The sequence below is a fragment of the Netta rufina genome, assembly GCF_964035555.1.
Source record: "Netta rufina genome assembly, chromosome: 6".
NCBI classification, from domain to species: domain Eukaryota; kingdom Metazoa; phylum Chordata; class Aves; order Anseriformes; family Anatidae; genus Netta; species Netta rufina.
Window position 1 is genome coordinate 38,614,061 of NC_140129.1, and position 18,529 is coordinate 38,632,589.

The 18,529-nt window shown below is 34.7% G+C and overlaps 1 protein-coding gene across 23 annotated transcripts in view; it reads right to left on the reverse strand.

Moving 5' to 3' along the window:
• Positions 1–18,529, reverse strand: part of NEB (nebulin) — a 118,564-nt gene that overhangs the window by 86,908 nt on the left and 13,127 nt on the right. For all 23 annotated transcript variants that reach the window (XM_084288871.1, XM_084288872.1, XM_084288852.1 and 20 more), the window contains exons 15-40: positions 18,373–18,477; positions 17,918–18,016; positions 17,338–17,442; positions 17,137–17,244; positions 16,323–16,634; positions 15,987–16,193; positions 15,238–15,342; positions 14,765–14,872; positions 13,625–13,936; positions 12,361–12,567; positions 12,010–12,114; positions 11,420–11,527; positions 10,432–10,743; positions 9,392–9,598; positions 8,613–8,717; positions 8,344–8,451; positions 7,631–7,942; positions 6,688–6,894; positions 5,623–5,727; positions 4,701–4,808; positions 3,861–4,172; positions 3,507–3,713; positions 2,921–3,025; positions 1,847–1,954; positions 758–1,069; positions 361–564 (exon numbers count right to left, since the gene is read on the reverse strand). In XM_084288871.1, coding sequence (XP_084144997.1) covers positions 361–564; positions 758–1,069; positions 1,847–1,954; positions 2,921–3,025; positions 3,507–3,713; positions 3,861–4,172; positions 4,701–4,808; positions 5,623–5,727; positions 6,688–6,894; positions 7,631–7,942; positions 8,344–8,451; positions 8,613–8,717; positions 9,392–9,598; positions 10,432–10,743; positions 11,420–11,527; positions 12,010–12,114; positions 12,361–12,567; positions 13,625–13,936; positions 14,765–14,872; positions 15,238–15,342; positions 15,987–16,193; positions 16,323–16,634; positions 17,137–17,244; positions 17,338–17,442; positions 17,918–18,016; positions 18,373–18,477 — 4,593 coding nt within the window. The remainder of the gene's footprint in view (positions 1–360; positions 565–757; positions 1,070–1,846; positions 1,955–2,920; positions 3,026–3,506; positions 3,714–3,860; positions 4,173–4,700; positions 4,809–5,622; positions 5,728–6,687; positions 6,895–7,630; positions 7,943–8,343; positions 8,452–8,612; positions 8,718–9,391; positions 9,599–10,431; positions 10,744–11,419; positions 11,528–12,009; positions 12,115–12,360; positions 12,568–13,624; positions 13,937–14,764; positions 14,873–15,237; positions 15,343–15,986; positions 16,194–16,322; positions 16,635–17,136; positions 17,245–17,337; positions 17,443–17,917; positions 18,017–18,372; positions 18,478–18,529) is intronic.

Consider the following 18,529-nt stretch of genomic DNA (forward strand, 5'->3'; position numbering starts at 1 on the left):
TCAATGCAAGATATTTAAATAAAATAATACACCAACTTCTTACTGAAATACCTTTTTTCCCTCTTCACATCCACAAATGTTCAACAAGGCAGCATAATGCCAATATGGTTGCATACTATGCAGTAAGGGGTATATTTGCAGTTTACTGAATAAATTGTATAGCCCTGAAGACCTTAATCTCCTGAATAAGGCATAATACTTCTTGACAACTGAGCAGTAAGGCACAGATTGCAAACATCTGATATTTTTATACTTTATATTTTTATAATCACATTCTGGTATGGTAATCTTTTCAACAAATGAATACTAACTTATTCCTACATTTATGAATCACATGCACTTGTTCCAGAGGCAACTTACATCACTTCTATTTTTAGCATTAGATTTTGCTAAAACGATATTCATGGCATCTGGGATACTTGTGAACTTAATAGTATCTGGGTGCTGCCGGTACTTCTTTTCACTCAGAATTTCAGAAGCTTTCTTGTTCTTTTCAGATTCCAAAGATCCCAAAGGACTCCATCCAAGGCCTCTGAGCCACTGTAGATCTGACTTATATAGATTCTGTTAAGGAAAAACATCAAAATCATAGTAGGTTCTTTCACTGTTCATGTATTAAACCATATTAAAAGACTAACTGGCATATTAACTTCAGTCTGATCTATACTGACATGAAAAGAGAGTTATTACAGAAACTTTTCCATAAGTAGTAAATATCTTACAAAAACTGAATGAATGAGATCCAGCAGAAGCTTACATCACTCTGTAGTTCATAGACCCTCTTTGCTTGAGTGACATCGTTCTGGTCTGGTAGACAAGTCCAGCGGTGTAGCATCCGTTTGTAGTCAATATCACTAACCAATTCCTGACATTTCTTAGCCAGAAGGAAGCCCAACATATCCACGGGCATGTTGAACTTTGTCTTCCACTTCTCAAAATCTTTCTTATACTCCCTCTCACTCTGCATCTTAGCTACTTGCATAGACCACAACATCTTAGGATCATCCTGTAAGCTGCGGAATCCAATGTGATGTCCTTGTTGCTTGCGGTAACCTTCTTTGTACTTGTACTAAAATTAAAAAGATTGCATTATTGAAATTGCAGTAAGAATCAGGCAGTGGTAAAATAAATAAGGCAAATATATTCACTCAGTTCAATGTTCCTCATTACTAATGAAATGAGCAACTTGCTATAGCATCTCATGTAAAGGTTTAGTAGCCCCCTGATTCATGTGCATCACTTGGTGTCTGTGAATGCTTTCCCTGAGAATAAACAGAGTCTCCTGGAGAGGAAGAGGGAATAGCTCTAACAGTGGTCTCCTGTGCCATTTGATTTATACAGTTACACAACTCCCAAAGGCTGTCACATTGCAATATTTTGATGAATAAAATAATCAGCTTAAGCATTTCCAATGATTAATGAAATCTGTTCCATAAATACAGAAGTTAATAATAGCAAGTTAAGTTAATAATAGCAAGTTACAGAAAATAATAGAAATATATGTGTCACCATATCTACTTTGGAGTTGTAAAGAGGATTCCTAAGTATAGGCACTGGGATCAGCTAACTGGACTAAATTGCTGCTGCTCAGAAAATGTAACATTCAGAAGAGCAGACAACCCAGTTTAAATTGCTTTGTATGGTTAGCCACTTCAAGGATGGACTTTGGAATTGCTAAGACCTAAGAACAACTCTCCTTCAAGCCTTTTCTTCAAAAAAGAAACTGACAAAAGCAAATCAGGAAAGTGTTTCTTCATCAATTTTGCTTGTTTACTCCAAGACACACCTTAGCATATAGGGGTGCACAAAGAACTGCATTTCAGACTGAATTAGAAATGCTGCTTACGTCACTTGCAATGTCCCTTGATGCTTTGGCAGCTTTCACTGAAATGGCTTCAGGTGTGAGGTCATAGCCCTTCTTTATCATTTCCTCCCAGCCAAGCTTGTACAGTTTCTAAAATTGAAAACAACTTTAATTAAAAAGCCTTAGTAATACATATATTACCTTCCATTTAGATATGCTAGTGATCCATATTACCTAATTCTGGTTACCTCAAAAGCTTCAGTTACAAGAGAAGTGCTACTGGAATGGAAACTGAGAAAAGGGAAAATGTGATAGGCAAGGAAAGTAGTCTTACAAGTCTTAGGCCAGTGACTAAATAGCTTTTATTTACTGCAGCATTTTCCTATCACAGCTTATCTTTAGGACTTGAAACATAACTGGGAAATTTGAAATCTGTACATCTGGGATAACTGAAAACTTTTTAACGGGCCTAACATAATTTTAGTTAATAAGACTGTAAAGTAGTTATTTAATAGTCAATTCAGTCCAGGCACAATTGATTTAAAGTTCCAGCCCTAGCATGCTGAAAATTTGCCTTTGAGCAACCATGCAAAGCAAAATCTAATTGCTTTAAATAGTAAAATTTCTGATATTTAAAAGCTGAAAGAAAAGTTCAAATCACTACATGTAATTATTTTCTTATATATAAAGTTACAAATATACCCAATGAACTTATAATTTTATAATAAGGAATTTGTAACACGATTGATTTCGCTAGAGTATGGACTTCACACTTCCAGAGGTCAAAAATAGAAGTCACATTTTCCATATATTTTGCTATAATTTAGACTGTAACTTTGCTACCTTGAAGACGGTAACAATTGCTACTCTGAATATATATTATATATATTATATATATTATATATATTATATATATTATATATATTATATATATTATATATATTATATATATTGCTACTGTCTCACAGCAAAATTCTTGCCTGTGTTCTAAAACCTCTCTTCCATTTTTTCCAACCTTTATCAATTAATTTTTATTTTGAAATAGGAAGGATCCTTTAAATTTGAAGAAAATAGATACTAATTTGAAATGTAATAGAAAGCATGAAAAAGTACTACCTGACTGTAGTTCGCCTTGTTCTGTTTTGCTTGTAGAATATCTGGTGTATCCGGCATCACATGAACTTGAGTTTTATCCTTCTCCCAAGCTTGAGTATAAGCATGCTATTGAAAAGAGTAACATCAGCTGTGTTAGTATAAATGACAAAGGATGGTTCTTTCAAGGTTTTCACCTTTCTGTTTGTGCACTTTGCCTATGGATGGGTAAAAAGCATAAGATGCCAACTTAGATTTATTTTACTATGTAATGAACTACCCCAGAATGAGCTGAATTATGATCCAGTCCCGCTTCAAATGAGGTCTACCTACCAAGATTTTCAGGGCCAATGATTTCTATGTAAGAGTGAGAAAAACAGATGTTGAAGAGGTAGTTATGAAAAAAATGAGGTAAGATTTATGTAACCAATGCCACTTGTCAGTAAATGAGTGTTTCAATTAAGAAAAAAAATTGAAAAAGGAGAAATCTGTGACAGTTGTTTTTCCCAGGGAAACACTGCTACATAAAAGTGGTGACAGAGATTTACACAGCATTTATTAATTTGGATTATATTTGAGTGCCTGACTAATTTTCCCCATAAATACTCACTTTATTCATTATATCTGCATTATGCTTTGCAAGGACCATGTCCATGTCATCATTTTGTTTTGTAAAATGGAACATGCTGGGATGCTGGCGGTATTTCCGGTCACTTGCAATTTCTGTAGCTTTCTTAGATTTCTCCACATCCAGAGAACCAGCAGGACTCCAACCAATACCCTTGAACCATTCATTGTAATCCTGCTTGTACTCATTCTGCAAATCAGGACACAAAAGGAAACTTTACAATTTATAAATGGTTCACACTAAATAATTCTGTTCTTTCCAAAACACAGCCATAATGAGAAGAGAGGAAAACACATACAGCTGTGAATGACAGTCAGAAAGAAAAGAGAAACTTACATTACTTTGTATCTGATTCATGTTTCTGTACAGTTCAAAACTCATTGCATCTGGTAGAAGCATATACTGGTGTATCAGTCGTTTGTAGTTTGTATTGGTTACACGATCTTGTGCCTCCTTAGCTGCCACAATACTGAGTGCATCAGAAGGTGTTTGGTAATGCGTCTTGCTCGTCTCATAGGCTTTCTTGTATTCACGATCAGACTGCATCTTAGCCACTTGCATATAATGGACAAGTTTGGGATCATCCTGAAGGCTACGGAAGCCTACAAGCTTTCCCTTGTCTTTTTCATAACCTAATTTATATTTATACTGTGCAGAGAACAGAGACAGAAACATTAGTTTTACTTCATTTGTTTAACAAGCAATGTCTATCTTGTAAAGGGAAAAAGTAAATTAAAATAAGATTTTTACAGTATCAAAAAAAGTGGTGCAATCAATACACCAGAAGGAAGGGAAGCCATCCAAAGGGGCCTGGACAAGCTAGAGAAGTTGGCCCACGTGAACCTAACGAAGTTCAACAAGTTTAAGTGCAAAATGCTGCACCTGGGCTGGGGCAATATCACATTTATAAAATATACAAGCACTAGAACAATAAGAAATGAACAGCGTTTTTTTTTCCCCAGGAAGAGTCCCTCATTTATCTCCTAATCCTTGTAATGGAGAAATTCTTCTTTAACTGTGTGAGAAAACTTATTAGAATATATGCTGAATATGCCAGTTATTTACAAACAAGAAAATAAATAGACCTCACACACTTAGCATAGAAAATTGAGCTGTGTTAAGAAAAGAATGTTTTATAATGTCTGAAATTGTTTGGTTTTTCTTTTCAGAACTTACATCACTAGCAATGTCCCTAGAAGCTCTGGCAGCTTTAATAGGGATAGCATCAGCTCTGAGATCATACCCTTTCTTCCTGGTTTCTTCAAAAGAAAGTCTGTACATTTTCTGTGAAAAGAAAGAAAAGACCCATCCTTTAAAAAAAAAAAAAAAACACAAAACTGTATACATTTTATATGTCAACTTGAAACACAGACTATTCATATGTTTAATACCCCTTGAATAGCTGTTTATGCCATTCAGGCTCACAAAGAGATGAATTCACCTTCAGAATTAACTTCAGTCCTAGTATTTATACACCAATGCAGCTGAACTGCACTATAATCAACAACAATAACCTAAAAAAAAAGACCAAGTATTTGCACTTGCTTCCCACATGCACAAATACTGGTGAAAAGTTGCATCTAAAAATTAGATGTCTATTTACATGCACATAAAGATGTGCACAGTTACAACCAACTCTTTATTTAACATATGCAGATTTAACAACCAGCTACTGAGAAACCATCTATGATATCACGTTACATAAAGAATAGGTTCAACCTGCAAGACAGAATTTTGAATGTAGTACAAAACATATATTAGGAAATAAAATAAATGTAGTAACAAACATGGTTAGTGCTCAAACTCTATTATTTTGTTAATAACTACTATATTTTAATGACCTACATGAATAGTTCATAATCTATCCATAAACATTGTGGCTTCTTCTTGACAACTTTCGGTATGTAATCTCAAAGAAGGAAGGGGGTGGGAAAGAAAAATAAATTGCTTATTGTGAAACTAATACGGGTTAGCCAACTGAGAATTAGGGAGTTTCCTATGATGTTATTTCACTTATTATTCCTAATAAAAAACAAAACAAAACAAAGCAAAACAAAAAAAACAAGTGCAACCTCTTAGCCTTAGAAACAGTACTCACATCACTTAAATTAAATGCATTAGCTTTTGCTAAAGCAATCTGTGGAATATCTGGTGTGATGTGAACTTTCTTTTTGTCTTCTTCCCATGCTTGTTTGTATTGGTGCTGGAGGGACAAAGGAAAAAACATTTCAACGTACAAAAAATAAATAAATAAATATAACAATATTTTTATTATTAAAATGTCACCCTTTTAAATACAATCTTTTTTTACAGTGATGCAACTCCTAATATGGTAAGACCATTTGTATTTTTATTTTACTGTTTAAAAGCAATGTGAATCAGAAATAGCTCTTATGAAGTTAATTGTGCAAATCTAAAATAAAAGTTGAACCAATATCAATCTTGCTACAGTATTTTATTGGTTGTCTCTTGCCCAGCAGCATGTTCAAGCACATTCAACAACAGAAAACAACAGCTATCAAAGTCAGAAGGTAGAAGAAAAAGAAGTGTTAGAAGACTAGGTTGTCCACCTTGTCTGAGGTGGAAGATTATTAGCTTATCTCATAGAAAGTAAGTAGCAATTGAGAGAGAGGTAACAAAGGTTTTCTTAGAGGAATTAAAGCTAAGAAAAAACTAAAATTCTGATGATCACTGCATCTCCAATGCATGTGAACACTAGACATTTCTAAAGAGCAGCAGCAGATTCTATCAGTTCAGGAGAAGAACCAGGAAATAAATATCTCATTACAAGAGCATTCATATCATGCTGTAATTCCACATTGATGTAACAGGCATCAGATGAAACAGGCTGTATGTTTAAAAGTTTAAATGCTATTTTCAAAAGCAAATCACTCTGTTACTTTTAGCCTCTAGGGTTAAACTCATAAAAGTCTACAATCTTTTATGCTGGGTAAACCTTATGAATAAAATATTACGGTCATGTTTTGCTTTCAGGTATAGAAAGGCTCTATGAAGATGAAATACACTGACAATCAAGCATTCTCATTAGTTGCCAAAACTGAAAAATTTACACATTAGTCACCCAGTAAGATTGTGTATTGTTATAAATAACTCACTTCATACTTGTGCAAATTTAGACAAGTTTTAATGAACACCTTCTTACCTCATCCATGATTTTAGCATTATTTAAAGCTAAGACCATGTTCATGGAATCCATAGGAACAGAATACTTCAGCTTGTCTGGATGCTGGCGGTATTTCTTTTCACTAACAATTTCCATCGCTTTCTTGTTCTTCTCGGCCTCCAGGGAGCCCAGTGGCATCCATCCAACACCTTTCATGCTTTCATCGTATTCTGCTCTATATTGATTCTGGAAGCAGAAAGAAAAGAAAATAATCAGATAGATGCACATGAATATCTGGAAATCGTGACGCTTCTTCCCGTGTTTAATGAATATTAGATTTTGAATGCACTTGTTCTAAGAAGGACCAAATAATATCAAGATGTATCCAGTGTTTTCTTAGAAATGTATTTGTTACAGTACTGTCTATATTTTATTATACTTCCCTTTATACAGTGTTCAGATCCTCCTTATGATGGATACAGATTGCTCACATAAGATTACATGCTAAGGTCCTCTTGGAGAAGAGGATCAGCCGAACCACTATACCAACAGAAAAATAAATACATCTGTTTTCTCTAGTCTGAACATCACAGAAACTCTGAGAACACAGCTACATAGTTTGTTTCCCCTTTTTCTAAGAGGACATCTTGGAAGTACAAGATAAAACTGCTGAAAAGTTAAGCTTTTCCTGCCTTGGCCTGAAAAAAAGGACTTCTGAAGAGTCTGATAGGGCATTTAAACATCCATTCTACTTCATAAATAAAATGGCTTATTTTTGAGCCTGAATTCTTTAGCAATAGGTTTAATTTAATATTTCAGAGTCTTAGAAATACACAAAGGCTATCCTTATTGAAAGTCTCATTTTATTTACCACATTTTAGTATATAACTGAATTTCACTAAGAAAAATCTATTAAAGCATATTCCCATAATCTAAGGAACACTGTATTAGTAATGCAAAGGTTGAAGAGTCTCTCACTTACGTCACTTTGTAACTGCATCATGTTTTTGGCTAATTCAAGACTCATAGCATCAGGTAGAACATTGTAGGTATGGATCAAGCTTTTGTAGTTTGTATTTGTAGCCACTTCCTGTGCTTTCTTGGCTGCCACAACACTGAGCATGTCAACTGGAGTATGGAAGTTAGTCTTTGCCTTCTCATAATCTTTTTTGTATTCACGATCGGATTGCATCTTAGCCACCTGCATGAAGTGCACTAGCTTGGGATCATCTTCAAGGCTGCGGAACCCAATGTGCTTTCCTTTTGCTTTTTCGTAGGCTAGTTTGTACTTATACTGACAGCAGGAAAGACAAAGAGCAGGAGAAGAAAAAAAAAAAAAAAAGCATGATTAAGCTCATTTCTATCTTTGAAGACAGAAAATACTGGTTCTTTTTCATCACAGAATTTCAGGCTTAGTCATTTAGACATATTTGTTCTTATAACCTATTGAACACAGGCATATGAAGCTTAGCAGCTTGCTGAACAAAGAGCAAAAAAGCACAATTCGGTGTTATTCTACGGGAGACAAAATATACCTGAGAGCAAGTACTACAAAGGTTTATCACACTAAGCATATAACTGAAACCCAGGTTTTCCAAGATGCTTGAAAAATCACTTTTATGCATAACACAGCATTTTGAAAAGTTCTGATGGGCTCTGAAAAAATTCTGAATGCTACCAAGTAAACAAACTTACATCACTCGCAATGTCTCTGGAGGCCTTGGCTGCTTTTATTGGAATGGCATCTGTCTTCATGTCATAACCTTTCTTCTTGTCTTCCTCCCATCCGGCTTTGTATAATTTCTGATTTAAAATGTAAAAGAGAACAGGTACTCTGTTATGAAGGCAGAAGTACTAAAGTACCCTATATCTGAATTCAAATATTTTCAAAAAAAATAAAAATTATAACAATTTTTGATCTATGCAACAGACACTGAATGCCCACTTTGAGCACAGTAACTCACATTACTCATTGTGATCTGGTTCACTTTAGACTGCAGAATTTCTGGAGTATCTGGCATAACATGAATGCTGGTCTTCTCTTTGTTCCATTTATCAGTGTAGAGCCTCTGCAATTGAAAAAATGACATTTAGCTTTCAATAGGCAATGCACTCATAAAATACGTTTGTTTTTGTTTTGCTTATATGCAATAAATAATGTTTTACAGTGCAAAGTTCCACAAACACTATAAATAATCTCCACAATTATAACCGCAGCATGAAAATCTTATATTCCTCCTCTTTTATTATTTCATTGGAGAAATTTGCAAAGTTTGTTTTGATAACTATTAAAAATTAAATCTAAAATTTTCAGTCTGCAGTTTTCCCTGTTTTATATATATCCTTATAAATATATATAAATATATAAGTCCCTTTAAAGCATAAGTGTGTTTTTTTTCATGCACTCTCTTTCCATGGCATACAAGGAATAAGGATCAGTGGTGTTCCAGATAACTAGGGACAAATGTAAAGAATTCCCATTTTCTGAGGATACCTGTAAAAACTTGACAGGATTTTAGGGTGTTTTTTTTTCAGCTCACTGTTATATATAAAAAGAACACCGTTGCCAGAGTACTATACATCTGGAGAGGAGATTTTTCATCACATGCACAAAAGAGAAATCTTTAATCTCTACAACCACTGAAAATTCTGATGACCTCAGTGGGAATACACCCATCGCGTGATCTTGCAAGATGAAGACCCTACCTCTGGCTCAGTCACAATCATCTGAACAAGTTCTCACCTTATTCATGATCTTGGCATTTTGCTTAGCTAATACTTGTTCCATTGCGTCCATTGGAATAGAGTACTTCAGCGTGTCCGGATGCTGGCGATATTTCTTTTCACTGAGAATCTCTGTAGCTTTTTTGGCCTTTTCCACGTCCAATGATTGAATTGGCAACCAGCCAACTCCTCTCAACCAGTTATTAAAGTCTGCTTTATATACATTCTTTTAAAAAATAAACAAGGAAAAACACAGTGAGACCAAAAAAATCAGAATGCCTGTATAAAACAAACAAACAAGGCAAAATAAAAAAAAAACACAGATGAGGCCTTAAAATTTCTCCTGGTTCTCAGTTAGATTATTTGAGCTTTTGGTGAGTTTTGAATTTGTCAGAGGACTACTAAAAATGCAGACTAATCTTAATACTTAATCTTTAATACTTAAAACAAAAAGTAGACTCCACTGTTACACTAGTGAAAAAGAAATGGAAATGAGTCACAGAACTTAATGGAAACTACAAAGATTTTTATAACTTAAATATGCATCCTTAGTGTGCATGGCATATGCATCTGTGAAAGGAAACGTGAACCAAATAAATAAATCTCAAGTCCCTAGGTATGATCCAGGTATAATCCTTAGGTATAATACAAACATGTGTAACGTATAGTTTGATAAACTTAAATAAAATATACTTTCATATAGTCATAATTTAGACATACATAACCTATGATTTCTGAGAGTACAAATGATAATCACAGTAGTAACATACTGTAACATACTGCAACTGCAAAAATAAAGGAATTAGCAAAACATTCATTTTCTGAGAAGTAGTTAAATATGTGGAGAAACAAAGAAAGTTGCTATTTGCTAAGTAAGTTACCTAGAACTAATCAATTATGCATATTTATGATAAACTTTGGAAAATACACAGTTCCAGACCAGACATTAACATCTCAGTCCACTGATAATATCATACAGTTAATTTTCTAGCCTTAAAAGTTTAATATTGTAACAGCAATTCTGAGAAGAAAAAAATAAGCTGATTAATTGTTACGTACATCACTCTGAAGCTGCATCACATTTCTTGATAGTTCCAGATTCACAGAATCAGGCAAGAGAGTGTAATTGTGAATTAGCTGTTTATAGCCCGTGTTCGTAACTGCTTCTTGAGCTTTTTTGGCAGCTGTCACGCTGAACATATCCAAGGGAGTATGATATTTGGTCTTGCTGACTTCATAATCTTTCTTGTATTCACGATCTGATTGCATTTTGGCCACATTCATGTAATGAACAAGTTTAGGATCATCCTGTAGGCTGCGGTATCCAACCTGTTTGCCTTTGTCTTTCTCATATGATTCCTTGTACTTATACTACAGACAAAGCAAGAGAAATTCTTAGCCACTTTGGAAACAGAAAATATACTTTTGATAATTCTAAGAAGTTGAAGTTTAAGAATTTTAAAATTGCTTTTCATTCCAAAAATTTAGAAATTATTTTTCAGACTGCACAGGATTAATTGGATTCAAAAAAAGAAGAGGGCTGCTGGATTACTCAACTCATCTTGACCCCTGGTATAGACATAAATCTGGATATGAAGTACAAGGCCTGTCTTGCCATTGCCTCTGCCATATTTTATTTTACTGCCATAGACTTCTAACTCTGAAGAACATTCAGATATTAATTAAAAGACCAGCATTATGGTATGGCTTGTGTCAGATAGCATACCAAGCTTTGATGTTGTCAGTTGATTGTAGCTGCCTGAAAACAGCTACAGTGATGTACAGACAGGCAGAGGTACAGATCTCCAGCAACAAAAAATACAGAATAGATCAATTATAACAGAAAACACTTTTTTTTTTTTTTTTTATGAGGTATATGTAAACATCTAAATTTGCTTATTATTTCACAGTACCATAAGAATTTCAGTTCTCAGGGTTAAGTATTTTTGTATCGTTATATGCATATTGGTATGCTCTATGGTATAATATGCTACAGAAAGCTGTAACAGTAGATTTTAGCATTCCTCTTTATGTAAATTATACTTACATCACTTGCAATATTTCGAGAAGCTTTAGCAGCAATAATCGGAATGGCATCTGGTTTCAGATCATATCCTTTGGCAATGGTTTTTTTCCAGTCTGCTTTGTAGTTCGCCTTGTAGGGAAAAAGGTACGAGATTGTAATGTCATGATATGAAATTTTAACAAAGTTGTTCAAGACTTTATTTTTATTGTATTCATGTGAATCAAAATATTAGTCTGTGCAATTGCAGGGAAAAATGTTAACCTCTACACAAACAACAACTGTATTATAATAAATACGAAGGGATCTGGACAGACTTGAGAAATGGGCCTGTGTGATCCACAAATACAGGCTGGGTGGAAAATGGTTTGAGAGCAGCCCTGAGAAGGACCTGGGGGTGCTGGCTGATGTGAAGCTCAACATGTGTGCTTGCAGCCCAGAAAGCCAACCTTATCCTGGGCTGCATCAAAAGCAGTGTGGCCAGCAGGGTGATGGAGGGGATTCTCCCCCTCTGCTCTGCTCTTTCTATATTTGATATTATAGCATGAATATATAAAAGGTCATTTTTCTACTAACTAAGTGATAAATAAATAAACTGTCAATCATATGCTCACATCACTCAAATTGAAGGCATTGACCCTGGCTTGAATAAACTGAGGAACATCAGGATCCAGGGTATATTTGTGTTTTACTTTCTCACCCTCTTGCTTATATGTTACCTGCAAGGAAAAATAAACAAATATGTGTTAACAAGTGCAAGAGAGGTATTATTAGTGTTAATAAATAAAGACAAAGCAACAACACTTAATTCTTACCAACATATTGAATTTTTACTATTTGTACAGTTTTTAAAAACTAAAGGTTGTTTTTTTTTCTTAGATGAAATGCCAAATAGTAACATAAAAATCATACACATAGTAAGAAATAAAATCACTATATTGCATTAGTAATGAAAAATTACTTACGTCACTCAGTTGCTTGGTATTGTGCTGAGCTAAAACCATTGGTATTGAATCTGGTATACTTGTAAATTTGATGGTGTCTGGGTGCTGACGGTATTTCTTTTCATTTAATGCATCTCCAGCCTTTTTAGCTTTTTCAACATCCAGAGAACCAAGAGGACTCCATCCAATACCCTTGAACCAGCTGTTATAATCTTGTTTGTATGCATTCTGAAGGACAGAAAGACAACATGGACCGAGATTATCCCACAGAACTGTTTAAAGCAATAATCACAGAGTCTAGCAATTAAGTTCCACATTAGCAAAAAGTATTTATAAATTCTAGAAGAGAACAACAGATTTGTTTGTTTGTTTTTCTGTGATTTCATAGGGAATAAAATGAGCTGCTGTATTTTTTTCTTCTTAATTCATTTCCTATAAACAGTAACATCCCTCCAGTTTTTACTAAGCCCTAAGTTTTTCTCTTACCCTTGTGAAAAATTTCACAAACCTCCTCTTAATTAATCTTTAGAAGATTAATATCTTCTAAACTATCATATGGTGATCACTTAACATGGTTTAAAATTTGGTCTGTGTTGTAGCAGACTTTACCAGATTTGGCCTTTTGTTTAAAGGTCCACAGAGCAGAGACTTTTTTGTCCTCCTGTAATTCCTTCTACAGTAAAGCATGCACAATTCACAGACCTCAAGTAAAACATCTACCCTAGATGCAGAGTGCAACCTGGTACACTCAGTCAACCGTTTGAAATTGTATCTGCAAGAAGCACTAAGAAGGTCCTAAATGAAATCTCTAATGCTAGAGATCTCCAGAGGATATATTCCTAATAATATCAATAACCAAACTTTGTCCACTCCTTCATGCTCAATAGATAATAGTCCAGCTACATTACCATACCTATCTCACATGAAGACAAAGCAGGGAAATTAAAAGTCTTAAAGAATAAAACAAAATTATGTTAGTTGCAAAATAAAGTCTTCTGAGAAAACGTGAATAGAAAAAAAAAACACATTTGAATGCAATATCCCACAAATCTGGTCTTCAAAGACATGCCAAGAACAAAAACCCTTTGAGCCTAACTCACCTGGAATGTATTATTTCTAAATTCTGCCAGCTGAAACTTAAAGCTTCTAAGGCTCTTCCCAGAGACATAAGAAAAATGGACCATTCTGGTACAGCAATGGCAACTTTCACTGAATACAAACTCATATTTTATTTTCACAGTGTGCAAGAAAACATCTATGAAATTGCAGCCACTGAAATACTTACATCACTCTGAATTTGCATCATATTCTTTGCAAGCTCAACATCCATAGCATCTGGCAGATAAGTGTAGTGATGGATCAGATTTTTGTAGTGGGCACCAGAAGCTACATCCTGAGACTTTTTCGCAGCCTGGATACTGAACATGTCAGGAGGTGTATGATAGTTAGTCTTGGACTTCTCATAATCCTTCTTGTACTCACGCTCAGACTGAATCTTTGCTACATGCATATAGTGAACAAGCTTGGGATCATCTTGCAGGCTTCTAAAACCAACTTGTTTTCCTTTAGCCTTTTCATACGCTTCTTTATATTTATACTAGAAACAGAGGAAAGAGATCAAATAAATTGTGGCATGTCTATTGACGTGTAAACTAAAAAATAAGAAAAGTTCCTGTGACTTGGAACTATGCATTGGAAAAAAAAAAAAGCTGCAAGCAGTTTATAAACATTAGTCTAAATGGCCTAAATGGCACACCCAGCAACTGCATCTACAACAGATTATCTCGCTCCATCATCTAAGGTAGTACACAACAGGTTACACACTTCACAGTAAGATTCATCAACATTAGCGTTTCTTGAGAGGAAAGGGAAGTGTTCCCTAAGCATTCCTGTACTGAGAGGTGTATGAAAAATATTAAAACCATTGAGACCATCCTTCTGTCATTTGAAAGCAATAGCAAACAGAGTACAACTGAACAGCTTCCTCTAGTTATCTGAAACCACTGAATCACATCCCGCTTCATACAATTTGGACTACATGGCTTTCTGATTCATTTATAAGCCGTCTTTCACTGTATAACCAAAAGCATAGGAGCACATACTCCTATGGTCTCACAGTCCATAAGTAGATGCCTATTTAGCTAATTTTCTGGAAATTTGTCACCAGATGATTGCAAGAACTACTGATTTAATTTCTCCTGTGAAAGTTGGTTTAAGAAGCTGTACAGTAATATTTGCTTATCTAAAGCAAACAATTAGAAAAAAGTAAGTTTTACACTAATACTTTGGGAAAGACTAAGAATCTCTTTCTCATTTTAGCAGCTCTAGAGAGACTTGCACAACATTTGAAATCTACCACATGGCCTGGAATGGATGACTTTTTTACTAAATGCCTAAAACAAGCATACCTGGAATAGATACTTACATCACTGGCGATGTTTCTTGAAGCTTTGGCTCGAGCAATTGGAATAGCATCAAGCGACACATTGTTTCCTTTAGCTATTAGATCATGATAGTCTTGTTTATAATACGCCTAAAAAAAAGAAAATCTGTATTATTCTAGAGAACCTAATAATCATAAGAATTGTATGCAAGTCAAAGCTACACCAAATCTACTTTAGGCAAATCTTTAGAAGCAGGTACTTCTAAATGAAGCATATACTTCATTCAGTGCTTTATTACTTCTCTATTAATTAAATTAAATTAATTAAATGATTACATAAGTACCTGGGATTTGTTTGGAAATTCAAATGATACAAAGAATGAAAAACTACATTGGTATCAGTTGATTATAAAGAACTGCACATCAGTGAAAGAAATCTGGAATATGAGTGTATCTGCAACATATTACTTAAAATTCATTAACAATGAGTAAAACGTTTAAAAGAAGTCACTTACATCACTGACGTTAGCTGCATTGTATCTAGCTTGGATAAACTGTGGGACATCTGGGGTAAGAGTATATTTATGTTTAACTTCCTCTCCGGAAGATCTGTATAGTTTCTGTAAAATATATGATACATAAATAAATCCTTCTTTTGTTGTACAGCTAGCCCCAGCTCACTCTGTGTTTATGTTTGATTTTGCAAATATACATTGCCACCTATTTCAAAAGACTGAGACTGCACTTTTCATGCAGAATAATTGATCTTATTGATAGAAGAAATGAGTCCTAAATACTCTATGCAGTCTTTATTCAGGAACACTAAAGAGCATTGAGCCCTCCAATGGACATAAAAACACAATTCTGGAAAACATGGGATAATAACGAATGGTAGGAGAGTACAAAACAAAGCTTGCTGTTTTATAAGGATAGACATATTATCATTAATTAGACATTTTGTAATTCCTTCCTTATTGTAGGTGGGAAAACATCAAGAACAACTTGAAAATTTTGAATCATTTCTTAAATAAAGTGCATTTAAAATGTACTTAAAATACAAATGGACAGGCTTAGGTGATGTGAACTGAAAGACCTGCATGACTCCATGGAGCTTCACAGTTTACTGGGAAATTACTTGGGCAAAATCAGAGTACAAAGCAAAGACAATGCACAGAAACTCTTCCAAGGATTTTAAAGACAATGGTCAACTCTTCAGTAGATCCATCTCTACATTACCACAAGACCCTTTTCTTTCTCTACTTACATCATTGAGTTGAACTGTATTCTGTTTGGCTTGGACCATTACTGGAGTGTCCACCACACTTGTAAATTTAATGGTGTCTGGATGCTGACGATATTTCTTTTCATTCAAAGCATCTCCAGCTTTTTTAGCTTTTTCTACTTCTAGTGACCCAAGGGGGATCCAACCAATTCCTTTCATCCAGTTATTATAATCTGCTTTGTATGCATTCTAATAAAGAAGAAAAGGCAATATTTAGAACTTCAGGAATGAGAAAAAACAATTCAGGGACCTTCCTGAGGCTTCACAGCTTTTGCTTGAGGCATCTCAAAAATTCTGTTCACTTAAGGTTCTACTTACATCACTCTGAATTTCCATCATGTTTTTCGTTAGCTCCACATTCATTGCATCTGGTAAGTAAGTATAGTGATGTATGAGGTTCTTGTAATTAGCATTGCTGGCAATCTCTTGAGCCTTCTTGGCACCGACAACATTGACCATATCCAGTGGAGTATTGTACTTAGTTTTTGTTTTCTCATAATCTTTCTTGTACTCTCGCTCAGACTGCATCTTGGCTACTTTCATATAATGAACAAGTTTGGGATCATCTTCAAGGCTCTGGAAGCCAACAAGTTTACCCTTGGAAAGCTCGTAGGCTTTTTTATAGTTAACCTGTTAAAATACAATAGAATCCAGAGAACATCATAAGCATATGTATAGTAAGCATAGTAACTTAGTAAAAAGTAAATTAAAAGCAAAGGTATCCTTTGTTCTCTACAAAAAGTATCCCTCATATGCAAGGATGAGCCTTTCGTCTTATTTATGATCAGGCCTATAATTAAGGACAGAGAGAACTCAGGTCCATTACTCATGGAGCTCTCATTAGTGACCTACTCCAACAATTTTCCTTAATCATACTGGACTGCAAGTCAGCCTTTTCACTCAGAGAGAATTACATAAAAAGACATCCTTTTCTAAATATAATTATATAAACACATCAATGAAGCAATAGAACACCAATAAAAAGAAAATTGTGTTAAGGCCATTAATACTCTACCAACATGCTCAAAAAAGGCAATAAAGAAGTTATCTCTCAAATATCAGTTTATTTCTCAAATATAGTTTAAGTAAACTCTTATGAATTAAATAGTTCCTTTAAGAAGGATGCACTTACATCACTGGCAGCCTGTCTAGCAGCCTTGGCAGCTCGGATAGGAATAGCATCAGATTTTAGATCATATCCTCTTGATTTTAATTCCTCCAAACCAGTTTTGTAATAGTTCTAGAAGAAAAATTGAATTTTCGAATGAACAGTTTCTAGCTAGAAGAAACTTCATGTTGGAAGTTGAATAAAGAACTCTGCAAATATACTTACATCACTAATATTGTAGGCATTAACTTTGGCCTGGATAAACTGGGGCACATCAGGAGGGAGGTGGTACTTGTGAATAATTTTTTCACCTTTGGATTTATACAGTATCTGCAAAAAACAATAAAGAAAGAAAATTACCAGGACAACGTTTTTAGATAGTGAATGTTTAGTAATACTGAGTGGCACAACTCAAAGATTTTGTGCTACCTCACTCTCAAAGGAAGACAGAGATGAAATCCCAGTCCTCGCCAAGTGAATGGCATGAACCCTGCTGACTTAATTGGTGCAAAGAATACTTTTAGCATGATAGACACAAAATCGCAAACACACCGAAACTTAACATGAACAGCCACTTGAAAAAAATCATTTAATAACCATCTGATTTCCAGGTGGTCTTCCACTGGAATAGCACTGCATATACACACAAATGTTTTTGCCCATGTTTGTGCCTATATATGCACACACATTCACCTATACATTGATTTCACTGACTTTCTTAAAACTGAATGATTAAGTGAAAGCGGCCACAGTGTAGAAATTGATATGCTCAGAATACAGTGACATGTTTAGTATCTGTACTTACATCACTCAGCTGTTTACTATTGATCTCTGCTTGCTTCTGTACTGGAGAGTCAGTCACTTGAGTAAATTTGATTTGATCGGGATGCTTTTTGTAGGTGTGCTGAGGGAAAATAATAAATACTTTTATGGTAAATGTACATAATCAAATCCTTTTATTTAATAAGTCACAGCAGTGTAGCATTACTTAGGATATCTAGCAGTTATGGCATAGGTGCAGATAAGCACTGTCCCGCACGATTCTTATGTTACTTTTGCTGTAACTGTCTTGATCACTAGATGCCGCAAAAGGCTTCTAAATTACAGATTAATAGGGTTTTTAAAAGTCACATATGCTAATAAATACAAATTGAAAATCTTCAAAATTAACAGGAATCATTCGGTAAACTTCCATATGCCTCAGAGCAGATACCCTGTATGTAAACAGCTATCTGATAAGCACTGCAGTGCTATACTTACATCTTTACACTGATCTAACTTCTTAATAGCTTCATATTCCTGAGTTATGGTCTGAGGGAAGTAGCACTTTGTCTTGTCCTCCTCGTAATCTGCTTTGTAATTTTTCTAGGGATAAAATCAACATTCAGTAAGAAAACATAGTTGAGCTTTCTCCAAA